This window comes from Diadema antillarum, unplaced genomic scaffold (genome assembly GCF_040938485.1).
Source record: "Diadema antillarum isolate AM-2024a unplaced genomic scaffold, OU_Dant_1.0 scf00000071, whole genome shotgun sequence".
NCBI lineage: Eukaryota > Metazoa > Echinodermata > Echinoidea > Diadematoida > Diadematidae > Diadema > Diadema antillarum.
The window spans coordinates 5,294,915-5,322,397 of NW_027270960.1; the positions used below are offsets into that span (position 1 = coordinate 5,294,915).

Consider the following 27,483-nt stretch of genomic DNA (forward strand, 5'->3'; position numbering starts at 1 on the left):
TGGAGTCTGTACTCTGAAGTATTTCCTCTCAAGTTAAAGCTGCTTTGAAACATTGCAGAATTATTGTTTTATTTCTAGCTTAGAATTATTTAGCCCTGTTTTCTTCCTAGCTTCCAAATGTACATACATGCTACATACTTGAACAAGACTAAGTCTGCCAAACTTGCAGCCAGTATGGTTGCTAGGAAGATGCGAGTAATGACGACTTCCCCTTGGCGACGAACCTCAGCTCCAGATCTGTGACTCACGCGACTGGGGGTCCGAACGCAAGTTGGAAACGTCAATTACTCTGCGTTGTCATGGACGTTGGGGGGCTTGGAAATAGCTCCTCGTAGAAGACACGCTCCCAGGCCGGGCGAAGAGAACAATTCTGGCGAGTCGGCGATAATCGCCTGCCCCTTTGTCATATACCAGTGAGCGGCTCCCAACCTCACAGTACGTAGAAAGTGATTTGGAAAGGTGAGCGAGTTCCCTATCGGAGCATACCTGTGGACTGTGGGTGGGTTCCCAGAGGATGTTAAGCTTTAGGAGGTGCTCTGAGGGTGTCTAAGTAGCTCATTTTCGGTGACTCTTCCTCACGTATTCTGAACCTCGCCGTCCCAGGTCACCGGTGGTCATCCTGAATGTAGCGGCCGGCAGAGGCTATCCAAGTTCTCTTCCCCGTGGGTACACTTCCCCTCTCTGCATAGATGTGCCGTGTCCTCTGCTTGGACTCTCTTATTCAGAGAATAACCCAGCTACAGATGAGCAGTGACTAAGGAGGCCCCCGTGTCTCTTACAGCAGTCTCTGTAGGAAGTGCTATAGGCAGCTAGGAGTCTTATCTGTTGTTGTGTTCCATGTTTGTTTTGGATACACCCCGGAGCGTACTTCCAGTCCTCTGGACACGTGGAGAAGGGGCTTTTTCTTGCACTCAGAGGGGCGGGTGCGTCTAGAATTTGCTGAGAGTGTGCAAGTTGCAAATGCCATTTCAGCTAGGTGAGTGGAATGAAGAGCCAGATGAATTTTTTTTTTTAGATAAATGCTGATATATTTCTCTTCTACAGTAAATCCCAGTTGTGGTAATGTAGTGCCAATGTTCTTGACTACTGTACAGCAAAATATTTTTGCAGCATGAAATTTTCGTGAACTAGAGCTGATGGCCTCTTTCATGTCATGACATTTTTGTGATTTGCCTCTGGCATTCAATGTAAATAGTGTAGACATTCAAGAACTTTCATGTCCATTTTAGTTTCGCAAATCTTGACTCTCATGAAAAATTCCTTGTTTTACAGTAATTTGGTATTTAAATGCCTCTGTGTTTAGTTTTGTTGCCTGTTGTTTTGAAGAGCAATTGGGGATGCTCATGGAAGAGATCATGTCGTAGTTGTAAACCATTTACTCTGAACTGTTGTTTTGCCACATATCTCTCTGGCCTTGATTTTGTCTTCTAAGCAGTGAGTTAGAGAAGGGAATATTTTGTGTTGTAACCTGTAACTGTTATGAGGGTCACTGCCCATACCTGAAGCCATAGGCTCTGAAATATTGTGATGAATTTACAAATCTTGCAGATGGCAGTCCTGCAGAAATGCCTCTTGCAGAATGTTGTTGTGGTTCTCACGACTGTTTCTGAAGTGACCATCATGTGTGGTTTTTGTTGTAGGTTTTGCTTTTTGTGTTGTCTTTGTTTGTTGGTCTATTTGTTTGTTGTTTGGGTGAGGTGGTCAGGGAACCCTATTGCCACCTCAATGTTCAGTCAGTCAAATGCACAGAGGAAACAGGGTATCATTTCATTAGATTGCAATGATTACAGCTTCTATGGTAGTGATTGCAGGCAAGAACAGAGCCATAGGTTTGTCTTTTTTATGTCTTGTCAGTGCATTTGAGTAAAAGTAATTAATCCATATAGGCTAAAAAAACAACAACAACATTCACTTGCAGCATTTACTATCAGTGTGAATTTGTGGAGAATGGTAGATGTATTTTTATACCATCTTGTTTCAGCAGCCTAGTATGCTCATTATGTAGTGCGTACATGATGGAAAGTAACCATATTTGGTTATGGAGTATTTTTTGTGAAGCTTACATTGATGTCAGTGAGTAGAGCAATGATGCAGGACATTAGATGGTTTCAAACAAAGGGACAGAGTGTCCCCATCTCATTCTTAGTGCTTTGGGAAGAATATGAGCGTGAGAAGATGTGTGACAACAATTTGATACTCAGAAACCGAAACGACGTTATACAGTGTCATTCCCTGTAAATGACTTCATTCACAGTGGCAGTGCTGTCAAGTATGGTTCATATATGGAGTGCCAAAAGAGATTTTTATTTCTTTTTGTTTTTCTTGAGGTTGCTATCCTGCCTTGCTGTTTATCATGAGCTTTTTTTTTCTTCTTTCGTCTTAAGTCTTTGTGTTGTGTGGTTTCAGCTCTCCATACATCTAGTCTTTGTGAACTTAATGTTACCTTTGATGTCAGGGGGGAGTCACCTGATTGTAAAGTATGTGTAGGTTGGTGGTTTTGATAATTCTATGGAGGTGCAGCATGTTGTGGTTTCAATGATAAGGCATGAAAGAGAAGATGACACTCCTAATGTGATCTGTTTTGCAGTATTAAAGGCAATATATAGCTTTAGTTATGGAAATGGGTCAATGTGCTTTTTCTCAAATATTTTGTTTAACCAGTACTGTCCATAAAGTTGTCATATTTCTTAAAGGGAGAGTTTATCCAAACATGTACCTGATTTTACTGAATGTAGAAAGATTTGTGAAACACAAGCATGTGAAAGTTTTTGGAAATTACTCAAAGACAATCCACTCAAAGTTTTAAGGTTTTAGTCAGTTACATGCGCTGTCTTCTTTAGATGGCAACTCTATTAGCAATTTGTGCTAATATTCACTTTATAGTACATGGAAAGATTATTTAGCCTAGCTCTTCCAGAAAGCACTTGGAGTAATATCAACCTTAAAACATCTCACTAGCCAGGTAGGAAATAGGTAAAAGATTGACAGTTTCATGCTGTAATGAAAAAAAAAAAAGATATGCTTCTATGCAAAAGATAGCTACATAGAAAAGATAATACTTGAAAAAGAAATGTTTAGTGAGAAAGTCTGCTAAATCTCAGCTTATTTTTTGTATGTGAAAAGTGCCACTGTAATAGAAAGGTAAGCTGATAATTCTTTTTTCTTCTCAAGGCACGTGATGTTCCTACCCGGCCGTCATGTGAGCTGGCTCTGATCGCATTAACCCCTTGCTGTTCACACAGGAAATTTGATCGTGCGAGCAAAGTCGGGGCTGAGAATTAATTGGCTTAATTATCATCACAAGGCACCAAGTTCACGGGCCAAATTTACGACTCGGGGGCAGTCATTGTCAAAGCGCCATATCGTACATGTGTTCAAAAGCATTGCCAATGCACAGCAGTTGTTCCACTGTGCTTTATAGTAGACAATGCTAGGGCACGCATTAACTCAGAGTCTAAATGTCACAACCAAGGTCAAATAATAAACCCTCCCCTGGCCAAAAAAAAACCTTTGCAAAGAACATTATACCCGTCATTTGCTCCCGCCTGTTATCCGTGAGTTTAGATGAAGTTTGATTATCTTTATTATTTTGGTCAGCAAGAGAGTCACATGCAGCTATTCCAACAACTTTCCTGCAAAAAAAAAGATGCCATCTATACACAATAAGTAAAAAAGACAATCTCAAAGTTGAAGGTGACCTTTTGTGGAACCATCTTGGCTCTCAAATCCCTGGTTACTGATCAGCAACCCCAGAGGCATTTGGTTACAGAGCAAAAGTTCAAAAGCTTAAGTAGTAATCTTCCATACAATGAGGCCATACATTGGGGTAGGGCGTATATCGCGGCTTTTAGATCGAGAGTTGAAGTGACATATTAAGTTTTGGTTTCTGTCATTAAGTGAAACATTTTCTCATAGGGTGATTAACGGCATTGTTTTCTTGCCTCACCCACAAAGTCTGCATCAGTTGTGAGAATGGCCAGTCTCAAGGAGTTGTCAGAAATGTACATAGATGTCTCATGGATATTCTTGCTGTTGGTTTTTTTTTTTTTTTGTATGCCTGATATGAAATGGTTGTGTAGTGGGGATTCTATGTGCTTCAAAGTGTTCAAGAGCAAGGATGTGTGCTTGTAGAGGACACACCCTCTATGAGGCCATGAGTGTCAGAGATAGAGTCAAATGATAAACAGACAAAGAAAGGGGAATGACACAGGAAACACACAGAGAGGAGATCTGAGGGTGGGAAGCTGGGTACTGTAAAAACAGAGCATTTTTTTTTTTTTTTGTGCAGGGATTATTTGTGCTCGGGTGGGTTGAGATGAATTTTATGTGTTTTCAATTCTGCATAATATTCAGAGCATGAAATAGTTCTACTCGTAGCAAGCAAAAGAATTTGTGGGCTGTCCTATTCAGACTGATTCTTCCGACGTGAAATGCCTGAAAGATTTCCTTTCTCACAATAATACTTATCGGACAGGAAGAAGTGAGTACAGGACTGAAAGCAAGTCACACAAAACAATAAAGCATGAAATCCATAGCATGAAAAATACCATTCAAATGTTTTACAACAGTCATTGTCACAGTGTGACTCCAGTGTACTGTATACACTGTTATTTTCGCGAATTGACACAGAGGCCTTCACAGGGGCACTTTTGTGATTCGCGAAATTCATGAAAATTAAACCCTCGTGAAAATGGTTGCAGCTCGTTATTCCGAAGGTTCGTTATTCTGGAGGCTCTTCAGTCCGAAGATTCGTTATTCCGAAGGTTCGTTATTCCGAATTTCATTTTCGGATTAACATATCTTCGGAATAACGAACCTTCGGAATAACGCCACAAATGTTCGGATTAACGAACCCTTTTTCATTTTCGGATTAACGAACCTCTAGGTATAGGGAATTTGTGTGTTTCGGATTAACGAACCTTCGGAATAACGAACCTTCGGAATAGCGAACCTTCGGAATAACGAACAGCACCCCTGAAAATAACAGCTTATACAGGTTTTTTCTCTTTTTTTTGGTCATTAGAAACAACTTTGTGAATTTTTTTCAGGGGGGGGGGGAGGTTGAGAGTCCCTGTGGGAGAGGGAAAGGGAGGGATGGGGGAAGAGGTATCCAAAGGGAAGCTTGGCAATACAGTTCAAATTTAGCGCTGCCATTTAGTTGAGGTTAACCTCATTACATCCTAGGCTAACCCCCTGACAACTTGATGAAAGTCAGTATGACTCACTTTCAAATTTGGAGACAAAAGAGTTTGAGGAGGAATGAGAAGAGAAAGAGAATGGGGGGGGGGGGATCAGTTGTGAGGGTCGGGGCTGTAATGACAAAAGATATTGTCCAGAGCTCAGTGGATGGCAGTGTGTGTCGGATATTGGTCATGTGGTCATCACAATTGGTCATGTGGTCATTCATAGCCTCTTTGTCTATGAGATTCCCAGTTGTCTAGCAGATTCACATTTTCTCACTACAGCAGTTGAAATAATTTGTATGCATGCATGATTTCTTTGAAGTGTTGAAATTAGGTATAGTGAGCAAAGGAGAAACATAAATAGTTGGTATGTAGTCATGACTAGTCTAATTTGCAGGCTTGTAAGCATGCAGGTTGATGCAAATACTTAGTGCAATTTATTATCTTAATGAATCCAATATCTAGGATATCATTGCTTAATCTGTGCTCTTAGTTTTTGGGGTGTTTTTTTTTTTAATTCAACTGTATTTGAATATAGAAATACAAAAACAGCAATTTGCTAACTCTCTGAATATCAAACTGCAAAGCATGTGTCATTTGTTTTGTATTTTGAATCATTACTTTCTAATTAGTAATGGTTAATGTTAGTAGAAACTATTGTTAGAGGTCATTTTTGTAAATGCAATACAACTGGTATTTTTCTTGTATGTTTTACATTTGAACTTATTAATTTTGTACTAAATGAAATGTTTCAATCCTGATATTAAAAACATTTTAACATAGAATATACAAACACAAATGTTTACATGAATCATAGCAAAACAACTTTACATCAAGCCCAAGTTGAATGTGACAAGCAGGGTTGGATAAAAAACACAGAGGAGTGAACATTCATATCTGACAAAAAAAAGAAGTGATGTTATAGAATTTGTAGGTTTCAAGTGCATCTACAGTATGTATAAAACAATAATGCCTGTGCAATTTCATGTACATATTAGTTACATATGTGATGATTGATGCTTTTGACTTTGTACCTTTTTCGTATGGATTTGTCATGTATTTTCCATTGTTATTGGTTGTTGGTTTTTTTTTTGTTCTGCAGGATCTCATCTTAAGATTCTACAGTGTATCTCTCTTGAGAAAAATATATAGATTTGGATAGTTGGTGAAAATCATTTGTAGTAGATAAATGTTTGATTGCCAGTCCTTCAGACAATCACTGATAGCTGTCCTGGTTGAAAGCTGCCAGAGTATTTCATTTAGTTTTTACATTTAACTTCTTAAAGCATAGGTTCCAGTAGAAAACAAGTGTGAAAGCGTGTGCTACGGATATGTGAAGCTTGTGATAACATCTCAGCACTTACATGGATACCAATATCCTCTTTGCCCTCTTCCATCTCAGGTGCTTATTGTGGATACGGTGTGCCTGGACGTGGAGACAAAATGTATCCAGTGGACCTCGTGCTCTATTGACGAGTGCACCGAGCGGAGACAGAGTTCCAGGCCTTTCTGCTCCTGCCAACACACCCATGAGGGTGAGTGACGTACCTGGTAGAGCTCAGCGTCATTTCTTTGATTTCTTTATTGTCAAAAAGGGAAAGACAGACCAGTTAAATGGTATATTAATAATAATAATAATAATAATAAGGTCTTATTTACCCAGGGTAGCCTCTTCAGTGTTTCCACTGCTCTACCAGAGGGCCCTGCTATCACTATTACCCTAGCGTTGCCAGGTACCCATTTATACACTTGGGTCGAGAGGGACACAGTGGGTAAAACCATCTTATCCAAGGACGTAAGCACTGGGCGGGATTCGAACTCGGGTCCTCCGATCGGGAGTCGGGAGTCTTATCCACTATGCCACAGTGCCCCCAATGGTAGTGTAATAAAGAGTGAGATATAGGCAAAACAGTGAAAATTTGATCAAAATCAGATAAGAATTGAGGAAGTTATGAGGAATTATGAAGTTTTTGTGTTTGTGTGTGTGTGCTTATTGTCACACAAGGCTACTTGAACAGTCAAAATGAATATGCAAATGAGTAAATTGATGTCATCAGCCCACAGTTTGCTATACATGTAGTTTGTTTGCAAACTCTTGAACTTTCCAGTTATTTTGTTCAAGCACAATTATGCCCCACTCTCAAATTGTAATATAGCTGAATTATTATTTTAAAATTCAGTCAGGAATGATAAATATCATGTTTTACATTTTTGTTGCAACAAAAAAAAAATCATTTTTCACTGATTTCATACTTGACAAATATGGAAAATGATGAGGTGTTAACATCATTAGCCTTCTCACGTGCATAATAACAACTGTTTGAGAACTTTTTTTTGAAAAAACTAGTTAGGTGCAACCTCACAATTTCATATCCTGTGTAATTGTTATCCAATTGTAATAACATTCATAAAATTTCACTCTTTGTTTTCAAACTTACTGCTTAATTAGTCTTGAATATCGATCAATTCCTTGTCAAAATGACCAGTCCTTAGTACATGATCTATTATCATCACCCTGACCACCATCAACTTTGGTGCATTTATCCATAGCATAACCACTTTTGCAAAAAAAAACTTCACAATCACATTGCGACCACAATGGCCATCTTTATCATTTCTATCTCTGTGATTATCATCATTACCACTGGCATCGATAGTTTTTGGTACCAAATATAGCATTTTACTGGGAAGAGTAATGTCAGAACTGATATAGCTGTCATTCTAGGTGGTAAGCTCCATCATGGCAGCTGTCATTTAGTGAGCAATACCAAGATGTTTCAATGCCAGCTAGCAAAGCAAAGTGCTGAGACTGGAAGTGATATCAATTAATCCATTGAAGACGGACTGATTTTGTTAAAGCATGTTTGATTTCCCATAGACACCTGCCCGAGTATTCTAATCTCAGGACTCGTCTTCAATGGGTTAAACAGAAAAGAGGGAGGAATGGTCAGTTTGAGATTCCAGGTTGGTTCATTTGAAGCTGTCACGTTGCCAAGGCATGTCCAGCATCGGTCACTATATTGGGAAACTAAAAGGGGAGGATGGCTATATTCCGGTGTAATTAGAGCTAATTACTGGCAGGTGTCTTGATATTGGTAATGTCAGCCACTGTTACTTTGCCCCCTTATGTTTGAGATGGTCTGCTATGTGAAGTAGACTCTAGATATGACTTTCCTTCTTTGTTTGCGTAGGATCTGATTCCCTGCAGTTTCAAGGCCATCTCTATAATGCATTATTTATTCATTTATTTGTTTGTTTATCTATTTATTCATTTATGTATTTATTATTTATTTATTTATTTATTCATTCATTTGAACATATTTATACAGGATAAAAACAATCAGCTTAAAGCTGTTTTACATCGAAGTCCTGTCTGGACAATGCAATTATCTGCACAGGGGATTAGTGTAAAAAAGACAACCCAAAAATAAAACAATTTTTCAACAGATTTATAACAAAAGGACTGCATTATACTGCAAAAGTAAAGGGTTTGATAAACCCTTTTAGAATGAGTTGATTTTGCTATAAAACACATTTCCCATAGACACCTGTCGAGGTATACTCAGTACTACAGTCTTCAATAGGTTAAAGTGATCACAGGTACAGTGTAGCTTATACGTTGAATTGAGTATGATGACTTTATCAACATTTTTGACTAACTACAATTGTGGCAGGTAGCAATGGCTGAATTGCTCACAAAATTTTCATCTAAATATTGAAACTTGATACATCGATATAAACATACCAAAATGATATATAATTTCAAAATCTTGCAATCACAAACTCACAATTTATTGTACATAAGGTGAAAATGATAAAATTCATAAAATCAAAATCTTTATCATGGAGAGGCTGCTTTCTAATTAATCATAACTGTGAAAATATAGAATTATCATGATTAGATATGTTTGAGTTTCCATAATAAATGACAATGAAATTATGATAAAGACTGTCGTGATAGTACTGTTACTGCTGATAAGCAAACATACCAAAGCTGGTTCACATCCAGTTGAACGCATTTGAAGTGCCTTCCCAAGGATGGAAAGTTTGGGCAGTCAATCACCAGAGCCGTTTTTCTGAAAACTTCTAATTTTAGAATGGCCAGGATACAGTGTAAAGTAGACTGATTATCACATTGTTCTGAAAGGCAATTCATCACATTAGCATAGGCAAACCCAGATGTCTGTATAGCCCTCAGATGAATCATACCATTTTCTCAGTTTGGAACCTGTGGCACTTAAAACCATCATTGGCTTCATGTTTTTCTTCTTAACACCACTTCTTGTGGTTGATGATAAATTCGATTGTTTGAAGGAGTGGCACCATGGTGCTTTTGTCCTTCCCTTCTTAGGGCATGTGCTCAAAGTCTGCCTACGCAGGACAGTTTGGTGTATAAAAGAGAACACTTGATTTATTCAAAGAAATGGTTACAGTTCAGTATTCAGAAGTTTTGTTATTCCGAATATTTCTTAATCCGATAATAAAATAAGGTTCATTAGTCTGAAAATAAAATAAGGTTCATCATTTCAAAGGTGTGTTAATCCGAAAATGAAAAAGAAAAAAAAGTTTCATTGTTCCAAAGGTTTGTTAATATGAAAATGAAATACAGTGCGTAATGAACCTTCAGAATAATACCACAAATGTGTGGATTAAACAACCCATATTCTTAATTTTCAGATTAACAAACATCTAGTAGGTATAAGGAATTTGTGTGTTTTGGGATAATGAACCTCATTTAATTTTCAAATGAACAAACCTTCTGAAATAATGAACATCACGCACAGTTTGCAAACTTCAGTAGAATTGCCAGTTTGAAAGTCAATAACTTTTATTTATGGATGTCATCGCAGATGACTCTAGATTTCTTAGATTTGCCATGGTTTATCAGGAAAAAAAAAACACCTACATGCATCAATTAGTTGTAGAACCACATACTGTAGAGGCTGCTGACACATACCCATGTGATTATTATAAAAGCAAAGTTCATTCTTTTTATAATCTTTCCCATGGGATATCCCAAAACAAAACATTAAAACCTGTGTGTAAGACTGACTTAGTTCTTAAAGAAGAGTTTAATGATGTGCATCCCATTTCCTGAGAGTGATAGATGCTCCTCATGGAGGTTTTGTACACAAAGCTGTTGACAAACTGCCAAACTTTGAATTAGTTAATTACTTGCCTTAAAGTCGAGGTAGATGATCATCTATCATGACAGTGGAGGCAGTGCTTTTGTAAGCGTGAGTCAGTGAGGATCTTAAAGGGATATATCTGCCCTGAGAATTAGTTTGCGTGAATTGCTATGACTTTCACTGCACTGTTCCTCTCATTTTTCTGCTTTTTTTAATGCAAACTAATTTTCAGAGGGGACTTCCCCTTGAAGAGATGTTTGTGTGTATTTCTATTGAAGCAGCCACAGGCATAAATAGAAAGTTCAGTCCATACCCAAGTTGGCTGGTACATCAAAAAAGTGTCATCAAACTTTGACAAAAAGTCAGAAAGTGCCAGATTAAGTAAGTGTTGTATGTTTATTGTGATTATGGTGACAACCACATACAGGTATTGTGTCAGGCAGTGATATTGGTGTAGCAATATAATATGTATACAGTTGTATGAATCTCATTTAGTAAAATACTTTAATCCTTCTAAGTAACTTCAGTAACCATTGATCAAAAGCAAAAGATATAGGCCTATCTTCTTCATTTTGAATTCATGAAAGATATAGTAGTAGATTTGTAGAAAGGCCAGATGGAGGCTATGTAGGGATGGCTCATGTCATTGACATATTGTTTAAAGTCATCATCACATAATGTTTATTTGCATACTAGATGATTTTGACAAACATCACTGTATCTGCAAGCATTGCAACTTTAGAGTTCCATGATTTTATCATTGCTTTCTTTGTTGTGAACAAACCTTGCACTGTACTGTCTGGTTTTACTTTGTACAAGTTTTGCGTAGACCTTGAGTGGGTGTTTACCCAGTGGAAAGGCAGATCCTGTTTGACATGATCAGATGTTTTATCACCTTCAGTTTTTACTGTTGTCATTGTTGTGATAAAGTGAAACAGCACTCATTGGAATCAACTCTTATGTTTCATTGCCCTTGGTGGCATCATTCAGAGAATTTCAAATCAGTAGAAACAAAAAAAAAGTAACGTAGCTACTTTATTAATTTTGTTATTTTGTGAATACAACTCTTTTGTATGTGATGTAGAAGCAAAGATAAAACTCATTTGTTTTATTCCCTTGAAATATATACAACAGAATCATTTTTAGTCCATAAAAGATATAAATTCAAATTCATGAAATTCCTCCATTGAGATGCTTTCATTGCAACTGATTGACAAATTGCCCTGCATCAACGTAAATAAGCATGCTTATTTACGTCGATGCAGGGCAATTTGTCAATCAATTGCAAAAAAAAAAATTAAGTTGAGCACCTTTTTTTTTTTTACTTTGTTTTCCAAATATGCATAAGGTTGGTGTGTTCATCGGGTCGTACAGATACTTTTTGTATGGTTTGTCGTATTTCAATAAAGAAGAATCTGTTTTTTGGTCTTTGTTGCACACAGTATACATAGATCAGTACAAGGACAACATGACGGCCGGTCGGGACCTGGAGCGGGGGTTGGAGATTGCCCGCTCCATCCTGAACGGCAGCAACGACAACGAACACCAAGATGTCCTCCTCCTTCTTCACGTCTACGTCCTGCCCATCATCCGACTCCATGCCAGCGACCGCAAGCACGTTAGCTCCGCCCTCGATACGCAGGTAGGGGGAGGCGGCGGAGTTGACTGCTGAGAGTGTTGCCAATTTACAGAATTCAGGGGGAATTCCATCCCAATATAATTATGCTTTGTATGAAAACAGAACGATCAGAAATTGGAAGGACAGAATTGTAGATCAGTGAAAATTCTGGAAAAATTGATACACAAAAAAGTAAGAACTGTGTAAAGTATAAGTTTTATCAATATTGTTATTGGTAGTAGTATTGCTATCAGTAGTACTAGTAGTTGAAGCAGCAGTAGTAGTAATATTAGTAATTTCAATAATACTAAGCAGTAGTAGTAGTAGTAGTAATGATGATAATGGTGTTGTTGTTGTTCATATTGATAATTCGTAGGTTATATTGTTTATTTTCTTTCATGACAAATTGCTGAAGGTGTGAAATGGCAAGGTGTACCATTTCAAAAAGTCTGAATCACCAATCTTTTTATGATAAGTGCAAAGCATTTGTAATTTTTTCTGTTCAATAAAATATAAATCCATTCACAACATGTTTCACTAGGGTTCAAGGCTTGTTCCAAATCAATGGCTATCAAAAATAGTATATACAGCTATACATAGTTACAGAATGAAGCATCCTTTGTCTTTGATTTGCACGTAATATAGATTCACATTGCTTGAATGACAGAAAACAGACTAAGTTGAAAACAATTGAAATGCATATAAAGTATTGTAAAGTCAAGTGAGTAATGGTTGTTTGTTTTTCCCCCACAATTTGGAACTGCTCAATTAGGTCCAGGTCCTGGCCCAACTCGATGAGGCTATAGACAAGATGACCAATGAAAGACATGACATCAAAAAGACTATGAAGGACTGGAGACAAGATATTTGCAACCAGCTCACCGACGTAAGTATTTTACTCCATTGAGGACAAGCTGATTTAGCTGTAACACACACCACACACTTGCCATCTAGACACCTGCCTGAGTCTACTGCCCTACTTGGGACCAGTCTTAAATGGGTTGAATGATCTACTCTCTGATCCAAGGGCAAATTGAAAAAGAAATTAAAGATTCTTCTTTGGCAACGTTTTTGAATATCTGAAAAATGATAATCTCATCAGAATAGTGCAAATCAAATTTTCAATTTGCTTACACTCTTAAAGCAGTGAGAAATTAGAATAACGTACACTTCAGGTTGTGAGATGACAAGGAGAACATTATGTAGAATTACTTCAAATGTAGCATTTGAAAGTTCATGACTTGATGCACTTGTGGTTTCATATATTCATATATTCACACTTCAGCTTTAAGTTTAACTTCATTGTAGTCTTTTTATCTTGAGTTTAATATCCTGGATTGTACTTGTTTTGCAGAAGTACTGGTTGTAAACTTTGTGGTTAATGTACAAGATGGATCTTACCCTGGTCTTACCCCATTCTTCTAAGCAGCATTCAAAATGTACAGCATTCAAAATGTACCAAAAGTATACCGGCATATAATACTACAATGTAATTTTCATGTTAGAGCCAGACAATATATGACATGTTCCTCCCTTTATGAGTCTGTCTCATAAAAACAAGGAACACATCAACTGCGTAAGAGATTCATGTAGGGGTGAGAGGGGAACAAGGGACCTACTGAGCTTTCGCCTCCCATATTGTATTACAGCCCAAATGTCACAAGAGAGGAAACCAGACATTAGACTGCTTTTGCCAATGATTCAGCCAAATGCCAAAATGTTAAGTCTTCTTGAATACTGGTTGTTAATAATAGCCCCCATAAAAAAAAGGGGAAACAACAACAACAACAACTGAACAAGCATCCAGAATGTACTTGTGCTTTCATTGGTGTATCGTGAAATAATATAATGAAGTCTTGCTTGTTTGATTCTTTGTTTCTTTCTTTTCAAAGCAGTCACTTACAGGGTCAACCTTTTCAGTTAGTACTTGTTCACAGTTGGTAGGAAAACCCTGACAGTTGTATTATAAATTTTAGTATGATGTAATGCAGTAGTGACAAATGGGACAAGAAAAGTGATCCATTAGTCTTATGGTGGCTGTAAAACAAATCCAGGGATATGCAATAGCAGTTCTCAGATCTTAATGTCCAAATCTCTTAATATCATGATTACCCCTCCACTGCTCATATGTCATATCATAGAGAAGAATCGTCGGAACTTTGTGTAGGCATTGCTGCGACCATTGTGGGTGCTGTACTCTGTGTTTCTATGTTTCTTTGTGTTTAGTTTGTTTTCTTTAGTGCTTATTCTTAATGCTGTGACTCACAATTTCTGTTTTGACAATGTTTTTTTTTTTTTTTTTTTGCTGAAGACTTCGTCAACCCCACCTGGTGTATATCAGTCTTTTGTTTTGTTTTTTCTTGTTTTGTTTTGCTTTTATCATGCTTTGTTGCATGCTCTGTAGAGGTACCGGGAGTTAGTTGTTGTAATTTTTTTTAGTGTATATGTTTTCATTTGGGTGTGAGATTGTGTGTGTCATGTTTCCTTCAAATTTGTGATACTCTAGTCCTCGCTTCCTGTCGAGCTTATCGATAGTTTATCAACCTTCACCCCCGAACATTTGGGACATGCTGGAGCGTTCCCGTGTACCCGAGGTGTACGTATGTGTACCTCATTAAGAATTCAACCCTTGCAGCCTGCAGCCAGTTTGGAAGAGAATTTTGGAAGCTGTGCAACAGGTTGTTGTAGGTACACAGGAAAGTGAAGAGGAAGAAATCTGACATTGAGTTTGAGGTTGATATACAGAGCTTGTTGGATCCTGCTCAGGGTATTTTACTACCTATGATCACCGTAAAGGCTGTATTTCATCATATTTTTACCTGTGGACACCTTATACTGAGCATCAGCAATCAAGTACTTCAGATTGTCAAACTTTGAATTCCATCAAGATTAAATCCGTGTAATATCTGATGAATCCCCAAGACCTTTTTGGAAAGTATTTTCCATTCTTTCTTGGTCAGTACTTTCCATTCTTTCTTGGTCTTGGGCAAAAGGAATAACCTGCATTAAAGGTGAGAAAAAACAACAGCATTTAAATGACATCAGTTACTGTTTGTGCAACCTACTGTGTGCCATTGTTTCATATACGTGGCATATTCTGTGATTGTGTTTTTGTTTTTGTTTTTCTGTGATGTCATTTACATGGTGATTAATTGTAATAAATGTTCTGATATTCTTGTCTTGTCTGACCTCTCCTACAGGAAAGGGCCATTGCCAACTGCAACATTCAGTTCCTGAAGCTTTTACACGAGCATCTTCAGAATGACCTCCGAAATGCATACGTAGAGGTAAGTACAACTAGTACTGGACGATGATCATATTTTCTCCCGCATTTTTTTTTTTTTTTTTTTTTACAATAAGTTTTAGTCTGAATGGAATGGTTTCATTAAAAATGAGCCATGAGGCTTGTTGATTAGTGCAAGAGGACCATTGATATATTATGCCCATCTGTAGTCTGTGGAAATGACTAGAAGATCACATATCTAATTGTGATAGATAACAAGTTCTTCCATTCTTGTATTATTGGAAGAGTATAAAGAGGGGGAGGGGAGAGATGACTTACTTCACCCATCATTTATAGAATACATAATGGTTGGGGTATATCAATTTGCACACCACATTTACTACATTTCTCACATATACAATGACAAAGCAACACAAAGTGAATAAATAACAAACATACATGTACAAACAGATGATTAGTTATCAGAGTGTACTGGCATGATTATCTGCAGAATTATATGACTGTGTTGAACAGCCATAAAGTAAAGGAAGTGTGTGTATGTGTGTATGTGTGCATGTGTGTGTTTGTGTGTACCGGTATGTCTGAAACAGGATTTCCTGAAGTGCTATACACAGCAGTGGGTCACAGCACTATCTGTTCACAATGGAATGTATAGTGTGCTTCTCTGGAATTTGCCGCCGAGACTGACAGATACAAACTGCATCCATTTCCATTGGGTAGCATTGAGACTTTTGCTAATATAGTGCAAAAATGAATGAAATTGTGTCTCCCAAAACTTACAAAACTGTTTAGAGGATTGTTGGAGTTGAGGCAATGAAAACACATAACATTTCATCAACAGTATGTCTAATGCAGTCAGTCAAGATATTTTTGCTATTAAAATCTTAATGTAGTTTAATAATAGTTTTTCCAGGTGATTGGTCAAGAATTTGCCATCAGACATTGTGATGGGTGATGAAATTGAATGTAATAATACAAGTCAGCCTTGAAGTAAGTCTAGCTCATGCTTCGCTTGCCAAACTTTCGGCCAGCTGCTGGTGTATATAGTCCTCAGCGTCCAGTCATACAATCACTTGTGGGACAGGAAATCCAATGAGGACTTATTCTGACTTATCAGAAATGCGGTTACTGATATCTATGTGAATGCTGGCATTAAATTCACTATTACTCTGTACAGGCCAGAAGGCAATAGAGCAGTCTGTACCAGAACCACTGCAAAAATTGCTTCAAGTGTTGAAAACCTTCTGAAAAAAAAGAAAAAAAACTCAAGCAAATGCTCTACATCATCTGCAGAGTATTTATGAATTGAACATGCCATGAACAAGAGAGTGTTGATCGCGTCTTCATATTTTCTACACTGATGCTACTGCCTTTCCAGTTTAAATTCTATTCATGCAAACAATCTGCAGTACATGAAACATTTTAAGTTTGCACTTTATATTCAATGTGAGTCATTTTTCTGTTATTTCTACATAAACACATTTCATAGGTCAGTGCAGATTGCATCCGGTAATAAAAAGTAATTATGTTCACCTTATCGCCAACAGTTTAAAACTATTTATAGCCAGTTTCTCATGTATGTTGTCTTTACCACAGCTATTTTGGGGTTTTAAGACTTCCACCTCTAATATATTATACAGTAAAAGTTGAAATATTTACCATATTTCCAACTGGCATGATGCGTAATAGCAATGAGAAGACCTTAAAATGTTGACCTTTGGTTTTGCAGTACTCAAATATGAACACCAAGAATGTATTATGTTATCTGTTCAAGGAAATGACCAATCAAGTTTGTGGTTAAGGCAGGATGTTGCAGTCTCAAAATCTAGAAGATGTTCTCATTTTTTTTTCCCCCATTTCTATTTGTTTCAGTATGTGACTTTGCTTTATTTGCTGACACACACGGCATTACGTAATTTGTTCATCTACTTGTGCATATAGATCTGACAATCATAGAAGAGTACAGAAATAGATATCCTTGGTTGCAACTCATGTTTCACAAATGTTGCAAATGTGAAGATGATGATGATGATGATGATGATGATGATGATAGCTAGAAAAAAATGAATAGATAATAATTGCTGTTACTATTTCTGCCATTGTTATGTCAATAGTATAAATATATTTTACACAGTGTTTGTATCATATCATACTGCTCTAGGGGCTCTTCAGTTACCAAGCTCTTTCAATGGATTTTGTATTTTAATGTTCACATGTGCAACAATTCTATTCTGTACATCATTACAGATTGTATTACTAACATCAACAGTACCAAAAGAGACATCTGAATAATGAAGTCTGTTTTCATAGGTGTATGAATAGTGAAACCTACCTGCTACATTCAAGCATATCAAGTGTATGGTTTGCTAAAAAAAAAAAAGATATGAAAAAAGCAGAGAATATCAATGTGATCTGTAATGAGAGATGAACCTAGTAGACATGTCTTTCATCAACGGGACTTAATTGCTGGCCGGTTGCCTAGCAGCACACGTAAATACGGTTATACATCACTTGCTAACTTCATCCTCGTTGAAATTTCCCATCAAACTCCGTCGACACGCTCAAGGATACTAAATATTTTGACTGAATGCAGTCTGCCACTGCGCCACCGCAAAACCTCCAAAACAAGATACTCAGAAATATGATATTTTTTGTCAGTTTTGAGACTGTTATCAGACATTTTGGAAGGCAAGGGGACACCCAACATCCAGGGATGTATGACTCGTTAAATTGGAGCATCCTATAAAGAGTCTGAATGCAATCAGCAAACGTATGAGCTATATCATCATGGGGAGTTCATGAGAATGGCGAGCCATAAAAAATGATTTGTCATGCCAGTAGAATGTGAAGGGCAGCTGTGGTTTGGATTTAATGCGAAGGAAGTGGACACTGAGGAATTAAGACAGACGTAGTCTGGAAAAGGAGGATAAAGGGGGAAGAAAAGATTTTAACATTTATAGAGATTCATTATGCTTTTTGAGTTCCAGATAAATGGTTGTGCAGATTGCTATTTGACCATTTGTATGCGTGTGTGTGTGTGTGTGTGTCTGCATTTTTACATTATACTCAACAGCATTTGCAAGTATTCTGTACATACACTATTGTATGGATATGTTTCTCTACTATGTAAAAAGATTCCAGTCGTATGGCAAAGAAGTTCATTAGAGGTGATACCAAAAGAAAAACAAAATATCAAGTGATTTACAATCAAAATATTCAAAACTAGAACTTACAAAGAATTGAGAACTAAATCATTACAACCAAGGTAGCACAGTCAAGTAACCGTATGACAAACATACACAACATGAAATCATGATTTAATTTGAAATATATACTGAAATTTAAATGAAATGAATTATTTTATTGTATTATGTTTTGATGAAAAATCAAATCAATGAATTAAAAATTTGGCAGTCTTACAAGGACTTTGAATGTTAAGAATATTGGCAGGCATATCTCAAGTTGTACATGATACAGTTTAAATTGCTCAGACTTCCATTGACCTTTCATGTTCATTGAAATTCTACATGTATTTATTCAAACAAGCAGAGTGTAATGTTTTATGAGATTCCAATCAGTATTAATCTAATCAAAGAAGGTTGATTCAATATTGACCTTGAATTACTTTAACCGGATTGTATATATTGCCAGTTTCTAAATAATGTTTACAGGCATACTGTTTAAGTAATTATTGAGAATCTTGTTAGCTCTCTATTCTTGTTAACTCTATTTTGCCTGCGTTGATAAAACACTGTTTAGTCTGTCTTCGTGCCACTTGCATGTTTTGTACTGGACAGCGCTTGTAGATGGCAAAATCCTAAAGTGAAATATTACAAAATAAAACCTGGTTTTCGAGGCCACAATGGAGGATAAACACAATTGAAAGCAATCATCATGGACAGTTGGTCTTTGCAAAAAGGTTCAGTCATATGTTGATATGTCCTGGAAGAAAAACATAAACCTGTAGTGATCTTAAATAACCATAAGGTAACTCTTATCTAAGGGTCTTAATGAATGGATGGTCTTTGTAGAGGAGTGGATGCCATAGGAGGTTGGGCTGTGGTCATTAATTGAGAAGGCACATTGTCGGTCTATATAAGCAATGTTTGTTAATTTGTTTGTTTGCTTGTTGGTTTATTTCCAGCTTGACGATTGCCAGGAGCGAGTAGACACCTGTAAAGGGAGTCTAACCAAGAAGAGAGGCAGCCAGTACATCAGTGACTTGGTTGAGTGAGTAAATATTTCACCCTTCGCACTTTGCTGAACATTAGACCTCCAAAGTATCGTGCATGAATTGAAAACTGTAATTAATGTTGCTATAGTAGTTTAGAGCATTTGCTCTGAAAGTGGAAATTTTTGCAGGGTGAATATTTTCGCGCTTTTCACACACCATGAAAGTAGTGTGATGATGAAAGCACATGAATTTTTGCTTGTCATATGTAATACTATTTTGTGTCGTAATTCTGCAAAATTAAAAACACGCAAAATTCATCTTACCCGGCCAAGCACTGAAAATTACTCCATGTAAAAATTTTTGCTTGCCTAGTCCTTTCTTTGGAGGTGATAGTCTTGTTGGTAAGCTTTTTCCTTGCTGACATTCTTTCTTCATTTTCTTATTATTTTTAAGCTAAATGCGCTCTCCATATTCAGGAAGATGAGAGTATTCATTGTTATCAGTGATTGCTTCCTTTTGATGACTGCGACCTGATACATGACTATTACAACTCAGAAAACCAGCAGATTAGGAAAATGGTGAACCGATATATATATTTCAGACCATGATTTCCCTCATATTTTCAGAAGAGGACTTAAAGCTGATTATAAAGTGAACCTTGATGTTGGCAACACTAATGATAGAGGCTTCTCAGAGATGAAACAAACTTATGAATAGGTATCTCCTTTAGATACGTCTGTTGGATATATGAGAATGATACTGTCCAGAGTCTAATTGAACCTTTCATAGCATATTTTGTGCCAGTGTTGTTTTTTTATGCCTATTCAGAGTATTAAAACATTTTGTCAACTCATCTCAGGCCCATGGAATGTGTATTGTATGTTGTCAGCGTGCATTTAACATTTGCTCAGATGACAATGAATCTGAATTTATTTCCATAAAAATTATGGCAATGAAATTATGTAAAATCATTACGATGTTGACAGAAACAGCAATGAGTTACATTATACAAATTGCACATAATAAAATAAAAAAGTAGAAAAAAAGAGACACATAAAGAAGAGAAAAAAACGGATATCATTGACAAAGATGCATCATCATGTTGAATAACCGAGGAAAGCAGGACTGGTGCTTGACTTGTGTAACATATTGTCTGAAAGTAAATAGTGCTTGGTGAAACAATTGCAGTTGCCCTGAATAGTTTGAATTAAAATCCAAACATTTTCTCTCAATCGTAAAATATTTTTGTTGTTACTAAGATTCATTGTGTCAAAAGTAATTTTTGTCAGAAATGCTATGATTTGTCCAAATCTAACTGTGATTAATGGTCTTTGAAAGCCATCATTGTGAGCTTATTGCATTTTGAGTGACATTGATAATGTTTTGGAAATGAGAGTGATTACCTCCATGAGATTGAATTTCAGTGAGGACTGAAATTTAATTTCCCCTTTGATAAACTTGATATCTTCTGATGAAGAGGGATTCTACTCTTCTTTGAGATTGAATGCCATTAGTGTCACCGTATTTTAATGAGAAAGATGTTATGCGTGGGATAAAAATGTTTTCGGGTACTTCATAAGTTCCCCATAAGTTTTACATCTTATTAAAATATTCTAGTAAATCTTCACTTGAAAAGGACTTGTAAAACATCTACCATGATAGTTGCTCTAGTATGCCATCAGTGCTTGAGAATTGTCAAAAACCAGGGGCCTGTTGCATAGAACATAGAACATGAGAAAAACTCTGGTAAGAAGTGAAAACTCAGGTTAGTATGATGGTGCCATTGACTTTAACACAGGAAAAACTATGTTAAAAGTCAACCTCGGTTTTTCGTAGGTAAAAAGTTTCACGCTACAGGCCCCTGGTGTTTGATAAGAACCCTTTATACTGTAAGAATTCTGTGCAGGGAATGTAGTGCTTTCACTGTAGAGATCAAAGGATTCCCCTGATCCCCCACAGTTGTCTATTTATTTATAAGCCTTTCTGTAATCATGGATAATGTGGGATGTGCAAAGAAGGGACAGTTTTGTTTTTTGGTCTGTACATTGCTTTCTCCCCAACTGAAGAAAGTTTGCTCCACATGACAGGATGGATGAGCCCACAAGCAAAGATAACACAAATTCATATTTTGACGAGAATTTCTCTGACGTGTAGGGGTAGGACTGCGGGCCCCCAGAACCAACCGCAGCAAACAGGATGTTTTCGAAGACAGATATTGAGTCACAATGTGTTATTAGGAGTGTACGTGAGGCTATGGGGAGGGGGGAGAAAAGCGTTATAACCAAATTGTTATTTGACAAGGGCTAATATCATTGAACTCTCATGACAGATAATGAAGCATGGATGTGTTCCAGGTTTTTTGTCATTTACGGCCAAAATTTCGTAAATCAAATAAAATCATTTCAATCATATCCATGGTTTAAATTTAGTCCATGGACTACAACTGTAAAACAAACATGAAACTGCACTCTCTGCTCATTTATCATTGGATCTGTGATTGTGTGTGCACAAAGTGTCACATGCTTTTTTTGAAATCTAAATTTTTGAGTTATTGCCAGCGAGTTTGGAGTAGCATTTAGAAAAGACATCAATGGCTGAATTCAGCTCTCTAGAGCATGGCAAAAATGATAAGATGTGGAGAAAAGCCATGGTATGTTGGGAGCAACACCACTAAGTTGTATAATATATTGTTCCTCTTTTACCTCCCCTTCTCTTTCTCCTGGAAGAAAAGAAAACATAAAGAAAACATTAACAAAAAAACAAAGATGAATTAAAAGATTAAAAAATATTGTAAGAATCACATTTATATTTTATCTTTTGCCAAAAGGAAACATGTAATGTGCCTGTAGTAAATTTTCCCAAATTCAGTTCAGTGCACATGTATTTAGAATTTTCATGTATGCCATGACACAAGATAAGCACACACTATTGTAGACCACTATGTGTGGAGCAATAAGCTTATATAGAATAAGTTCCCATGGAAAGTAAAAAATGCGAGGTAAACTGAAAAAAATATGGAAATGGAGGCTTGATTGTAAATTGACACAGATGCCTGGAGGTATGTTTGTCAGTGAATAGAGATCATGCTATATCTTCTGTCATATATTCTCAAACAAACTTCATTAGGGTTGTCTTAACTCTGAAGGTCATACTCAATTCTAAGCTCAAGCCCAACGCCAATGAAATATGCTTGCAAGTTTGGACTATTTAAATTGGCACATTTGCACTTCTGTTATTGAACAAGGAATCATTGATGTACATTCTCAAAACATGATAAATGTTTGAAGTTTTGTTTTCTTACGCTTCTACAAATTTGTTTGCTAAGGAATGCGGTTATGCAGTGAAGATCACTGCCTTTGGCTGGCAGTGTGATGTATTCTGTTTATAAGAAATATCCTCACGGCGTTGTGCTCGCAGACACGTGGGTGATTAGTGTGGGTAGGCTATTCGCTATCCGTGCCAGGCTTGCCAGTATTAATCAGCACAGATGAATAATTGTCTGCTAATCACCTGTGCTGGGTGGAAAGAAAGGAAATTTGTGATTTTCTTGTTCATTAGAGATGATTTCCAGCCAGGCTACAAAAAAGATAGAGTGGGATTTCCATAAAATTGCTCTTACTACTTCTTATTACCTAAGTGCTGGTGGTTTTGCCAAGGATATGAAAAATGCCATTAAGAGTTTTATCAATTTCACACTGTATAGCTAGGTCAGTCCACAGGGTTTGTTCATCTTTTGTGACATACTAGAAATCAAAATGCAGGCCTCATTTAAACAAGCCAAATATCTGCCATTAATGACTTCAGAAAGGAAATGGTATCCCACCAAGTTTTACTGCTGAAGCATCATGGGTATTCAATTTCAGAACTTAGAATGTTTTACCAATGTTACATACATGGGTTGTCCATGTAATGGAGGCTAGAGAGTTAATTTAGGGTACAGCAAATCCATGAAAGTTTTCTGATTTAAACATGCATCATTATAGCAGGGTGCAGTGTCATATTGACAGAGCAAAACTTAACCACATGTGAAATGATCTTCATTATGAATGAATTTCAAAGTTGAATTTTAAAGTTGATACCGTCAATACATGAACATTATGCAATCTGTTGACCCAACCTGATGGATTGACCCAGTTTGGAAAGCTAAACCAAAATGTATGTATGTTTTCATTTTTCTTTGTTTGCTTTGTTTGTGTGTTTGTTTGTTTGTTTGTTTGTTTGTTTAGATAAAAGTGTTGTGGTTTTTTTTTTTTAAGTGTGACATTTCTCCCAGTATTTTCCCCTGATGCCAATAGTAGATTGAAATACCATGATAGTTTCTTGATTGACCATAGGGAAATCTATTTTGCTTTCAAACCTACCATGCACAAACCAAATTATGATTGCTATAAGAGTGGATATTTGAATGCTCTGTCAAGTGAGATGAATTTTGCAGGTTTTTGTTTTATTCTGCAGAATCAAAATATTATTTGTATCATATGAAATAACAAAAAAAAATGTGTGCTTTTTAGTTTTGTGCAATTTTGTGTTGTGTGAAATGTGAAACTTCCACTCCATCAAAATTTCTATTGTTACGGTATTATACTTGCAACAACAAAAACAATAACAACAAATATCATAAATGCATTTGTCTGCATTAGGTAACATTGTGTACACAGAGTCAAGAGGTTTGCTGCATGGTAAAACACCAAACAACATATTGTGCAGCCCCTCCATCGTCTGTCGCAGGGTGTATTAATAGCCGTGCCGAACATGGCCGCGACTTCCGCGGTGGGACTTGATGAATGACAGGCCGCATTTCTCTTTTGTTTGCGCTCATCCTTTAAACTTTTTTTTTTTCGCTGGCACACTGTGTCATATTCACACAGGAAGCCTTGTAATTTGATCCAGGGCACCAAGAATCCTAGCGTTGTGTAGGTTCATCAGTGGAAGCAAATTTCTAAGAAATAGAGGCCCTTATTAGTAACCATCAGAAATACACCTCTCCCCCACATCATCCTCATCCCTGTAAAGAGAAGAAATCCTTGTGAATAAAAGAAAAAAAAATATGTATTTTTCATTAAATTTTAGTTGTTTCTTCAATGTTGCCTTTTTTGTTCAGTACACAATTGAATATGAATATTGAATTGTTTAACCAGTTCATAAAAGGAAAAATGGAGGCTTGTAAGGCAGCAGCCATTGGGATGGATGGATTTTAGTCCTCTCCTTGATATGAATGCTTTTAATTTTGTATTTAGTATGCAGATGTGTCATCAATATGATTGATAATATATCATGGTATGCGTTAATGTCCCTCATTGAAGTGACACACTTGCCCACATGCCACAGTAACGTTGCATTCAATGTATACTTCTTTTTTTCCTTTGTGTCTCATAGCAAGGGTAGAGACAATTCGTAAGTATAAAAAAAAATGCCAGTACAAAGTTTTTTGTTGTAGTTCTCTTTCACCACTATTTCGTCGTGCGCATGGCACTTTAATACACTTCGATGCGCATAGTAGAATGTTGTTAACCCTATGAGCACTTCCATACCCCAATCACCATGACAATCTGCCAAGCGCACTCCCACACCCTTACGACAATATGCCGTTCACAGGGAAGCGCTGTAACGAAAATCTGCCTTGCGCACGATGATTTGAGTGTACAAATGCAAACCTCATCTTCACTGATCAATGTAACAATATCACAGAGGGGGAAAAGGTGAAAAACAAAACAATAACAGATAAACTCAGCAAAATTGTATTGTAATTCATTGCAGCTGTAACATACCCATGTTTTCGGGAATCAGGGCTTCTAGCTGTAGTAGTGGGGTAGGTTGTTGAAAGTACCTTTGATATGTTTTTGTTGTTGGGGGTTTATTTGTGTGTGTGTGTGTGTGTGTGTGTGTGTGTGTGTGTGTGTGTGTGTGTGTGTGTGTGTGTGTGTGTGTGTGTGTTTATTTTAGAATACCAGAAGATTTTTATGCATGCTGAATAAGAAAAAAAAACTTGCCTGCTACACCGTTTGATCATCATCAGAAAGTTCTATGTGGTTATTGGATTAAAAAAGAAAAGCAGCATCATTTTTCGTACGTAACACAACACTTAGGGGGGAAAAATATGTTTCCAAGATTTCTTTGTAATCACCAAAATATGTGATAGACCAGTGTACTAGTGTATGAAAATTACGTAAGTGCAAACCTTTAAAATAGAGGTTGTTTCTGACAATCAGATAAATTTCCTAAAGTTTGTCCTGACATAGCAACAAGCTATTCAAGCAATAATGCTGCAATTTGGACTACTAGACTGGACTCCAGGGGGGAAAAAATAGAACAAATCAATTGGACAAACATATTCCAGCAGAAATATACCCACACATTTTCATATGCTAGTCCATTGGCCTATTTCATCCACCTCAAAAAGCAGCACCCTCTTTGAAGGATTTTCCACAGTAAATTGATATTCCAAGTGATATTTTGATCACGATTACTATATTCCCTTCAATCTTGGATTAGCCATTGATTGAGATACAAAGCGCACACACCAAGCTTTGCAGAAAAACACATGTATGCCAAGCACTTTCACTCATTTTAGATGTATAATAATCTATACTTTATTCTGTTCAAGAATAGAAAGTAATGTCATCTAGGTAATTTATCCATTCTTTTAAGTCACTCCTTTTCTTATGTTTATTTTTATTTACTTATCTATTTATTTGTTTATTTATTTATCTATTTATTTATTTATTTATTTATTTATTTATTTATTTATTTATTCATTGTAAAGTGAGAGATCACATGCCTATCGTCATAATCTATTCATTATCACAGAGTTGAGCACAGCATGTGCTACTTCATTTGGCTCAATAAGATACACTTCTGGAATAATGCACTGGATGGCTGTTGAAACAGAATGGTTTACGAATGGAATGTAATCAAAGTGTCTTCATGCCTTTACAATAAGCATTTTCCTGACAATCCAAAAGCCTTCTAATGGCTCGCCCAAAGTTCTCTGGACATAGCCACAACTTATGCATTCAATGTGCATTCCAATTATCAAAAGTGAAAATGATTCTGCAATTATATTTTCATGTGGTTGAAATAGCTTGTTTACTGTTAGAGCTGAACAGGAAATATTATAATGCATCAATTTGAATACACTAGTAAACTGGTCTATTCCTTTTTCTTGCAGCATGATGAACAAAAATCTTGAGTTTTGGCACACTGTTTAACTGTTTTATTAATTTGTCTTATAACGAAATATGCACATCAACAATGTTTTCTTTGGGCACATTGTCTTGCATGCCTAGAGCTTCTTCTTGCATATGAGAACAGACATCAAAATATTACAAATTTAAACTACAATTTTATTCATGTCAGACCTTTGAGCTCAAATCCCAGCACTGCATTTATCTGATGGGTAGCTGTTCCTTTGTACGTTGTAGAAACTGTGAAAATGGAACTCAGAATGCAAAATAATATCCTGATGTTATATTATGCAATCAGGTGGGACTTCTTTATTATCATCACCAGAATCACTCACATCAGTTCAGTTCTAGACTGACATACTTTCCTAAATTCCTTTCAACTCTTTGGATGTGGCTATATATGCTGAAAGTTCAACATTGCTGAAAGATTTCATGGGAACATATTTATCTCTGTTTTCTTTATCTTTCTTTCTTTTTTTTTTTGCCCATTCAAGATTACTTCATATGCAAATATGTATACAAATATATAGAAATATCCACATTGGCTGAATTTAATCATGAAAAAAAAAGGTATTATACAAGCAAACATTTTTGAAAAGGACTTTTTTTTTGCCCATTCAAGATGACTTCATCTGCAAATATGTATACAAATGTATAGAAATATCCACATGTTGCTGATTTTCATCATGAAAAAAAAAGGCTTTATACAAGCAAACATTATTGAAAAGGGTCAATTTTCATCATGAAAAAAAAGGCTTTATACAAGCAAACATTATTGAAAAGGGTCCTTCTTTTTCTTAAAGAAAATACCCATTTCGGTGAAAGATATAATTACTGAGATTCAGTTGATTTTTTTTCTGTCTTTTGAATGTCAAAACTTTTTGAGATCATATTCTATTTTTGTGATGCATGATTCTTTTTGATTTAAATCAAAAGTCTGAACATTGAGGA

The 27,483-nt window shown here is 36.5% G+C and overlaps 1 protein-coding gene across 1 annotated transcript in view; it reads left to right on the top strand.

The window, feature by feature from the left end:
* The window catches only part of LOC139716897 (uncharacterized), a 92,505-nt gene that overhangs the window by 52,500 nt on the left and 12,522 nt on the right, over positions 1–27,483 (top strand). Inside the window, exons 2-6 of the mRNA XM_071628419.1 lie at positions 6,586–6,718; positions 11,755–11,954; positions 12,703–12,816; positions 15,131–15,217; positions 19,319–19,404. Of these exons, the coding sequence (XP_071484520.1) occupies positions 6,586–6,718; positions 11,755–11,954; positions 12,703–12,816; positions 15,131–15,217; positions 19,319–19,404 (620 nt within the window). The remainder of the gene's footprint in view (positions 1–6,585; positions 6,719–11,754; positions 11,955–12,702; positions 12,817–15,130; positions 15,218–19,318; positions 19,405–27,483) is intronic.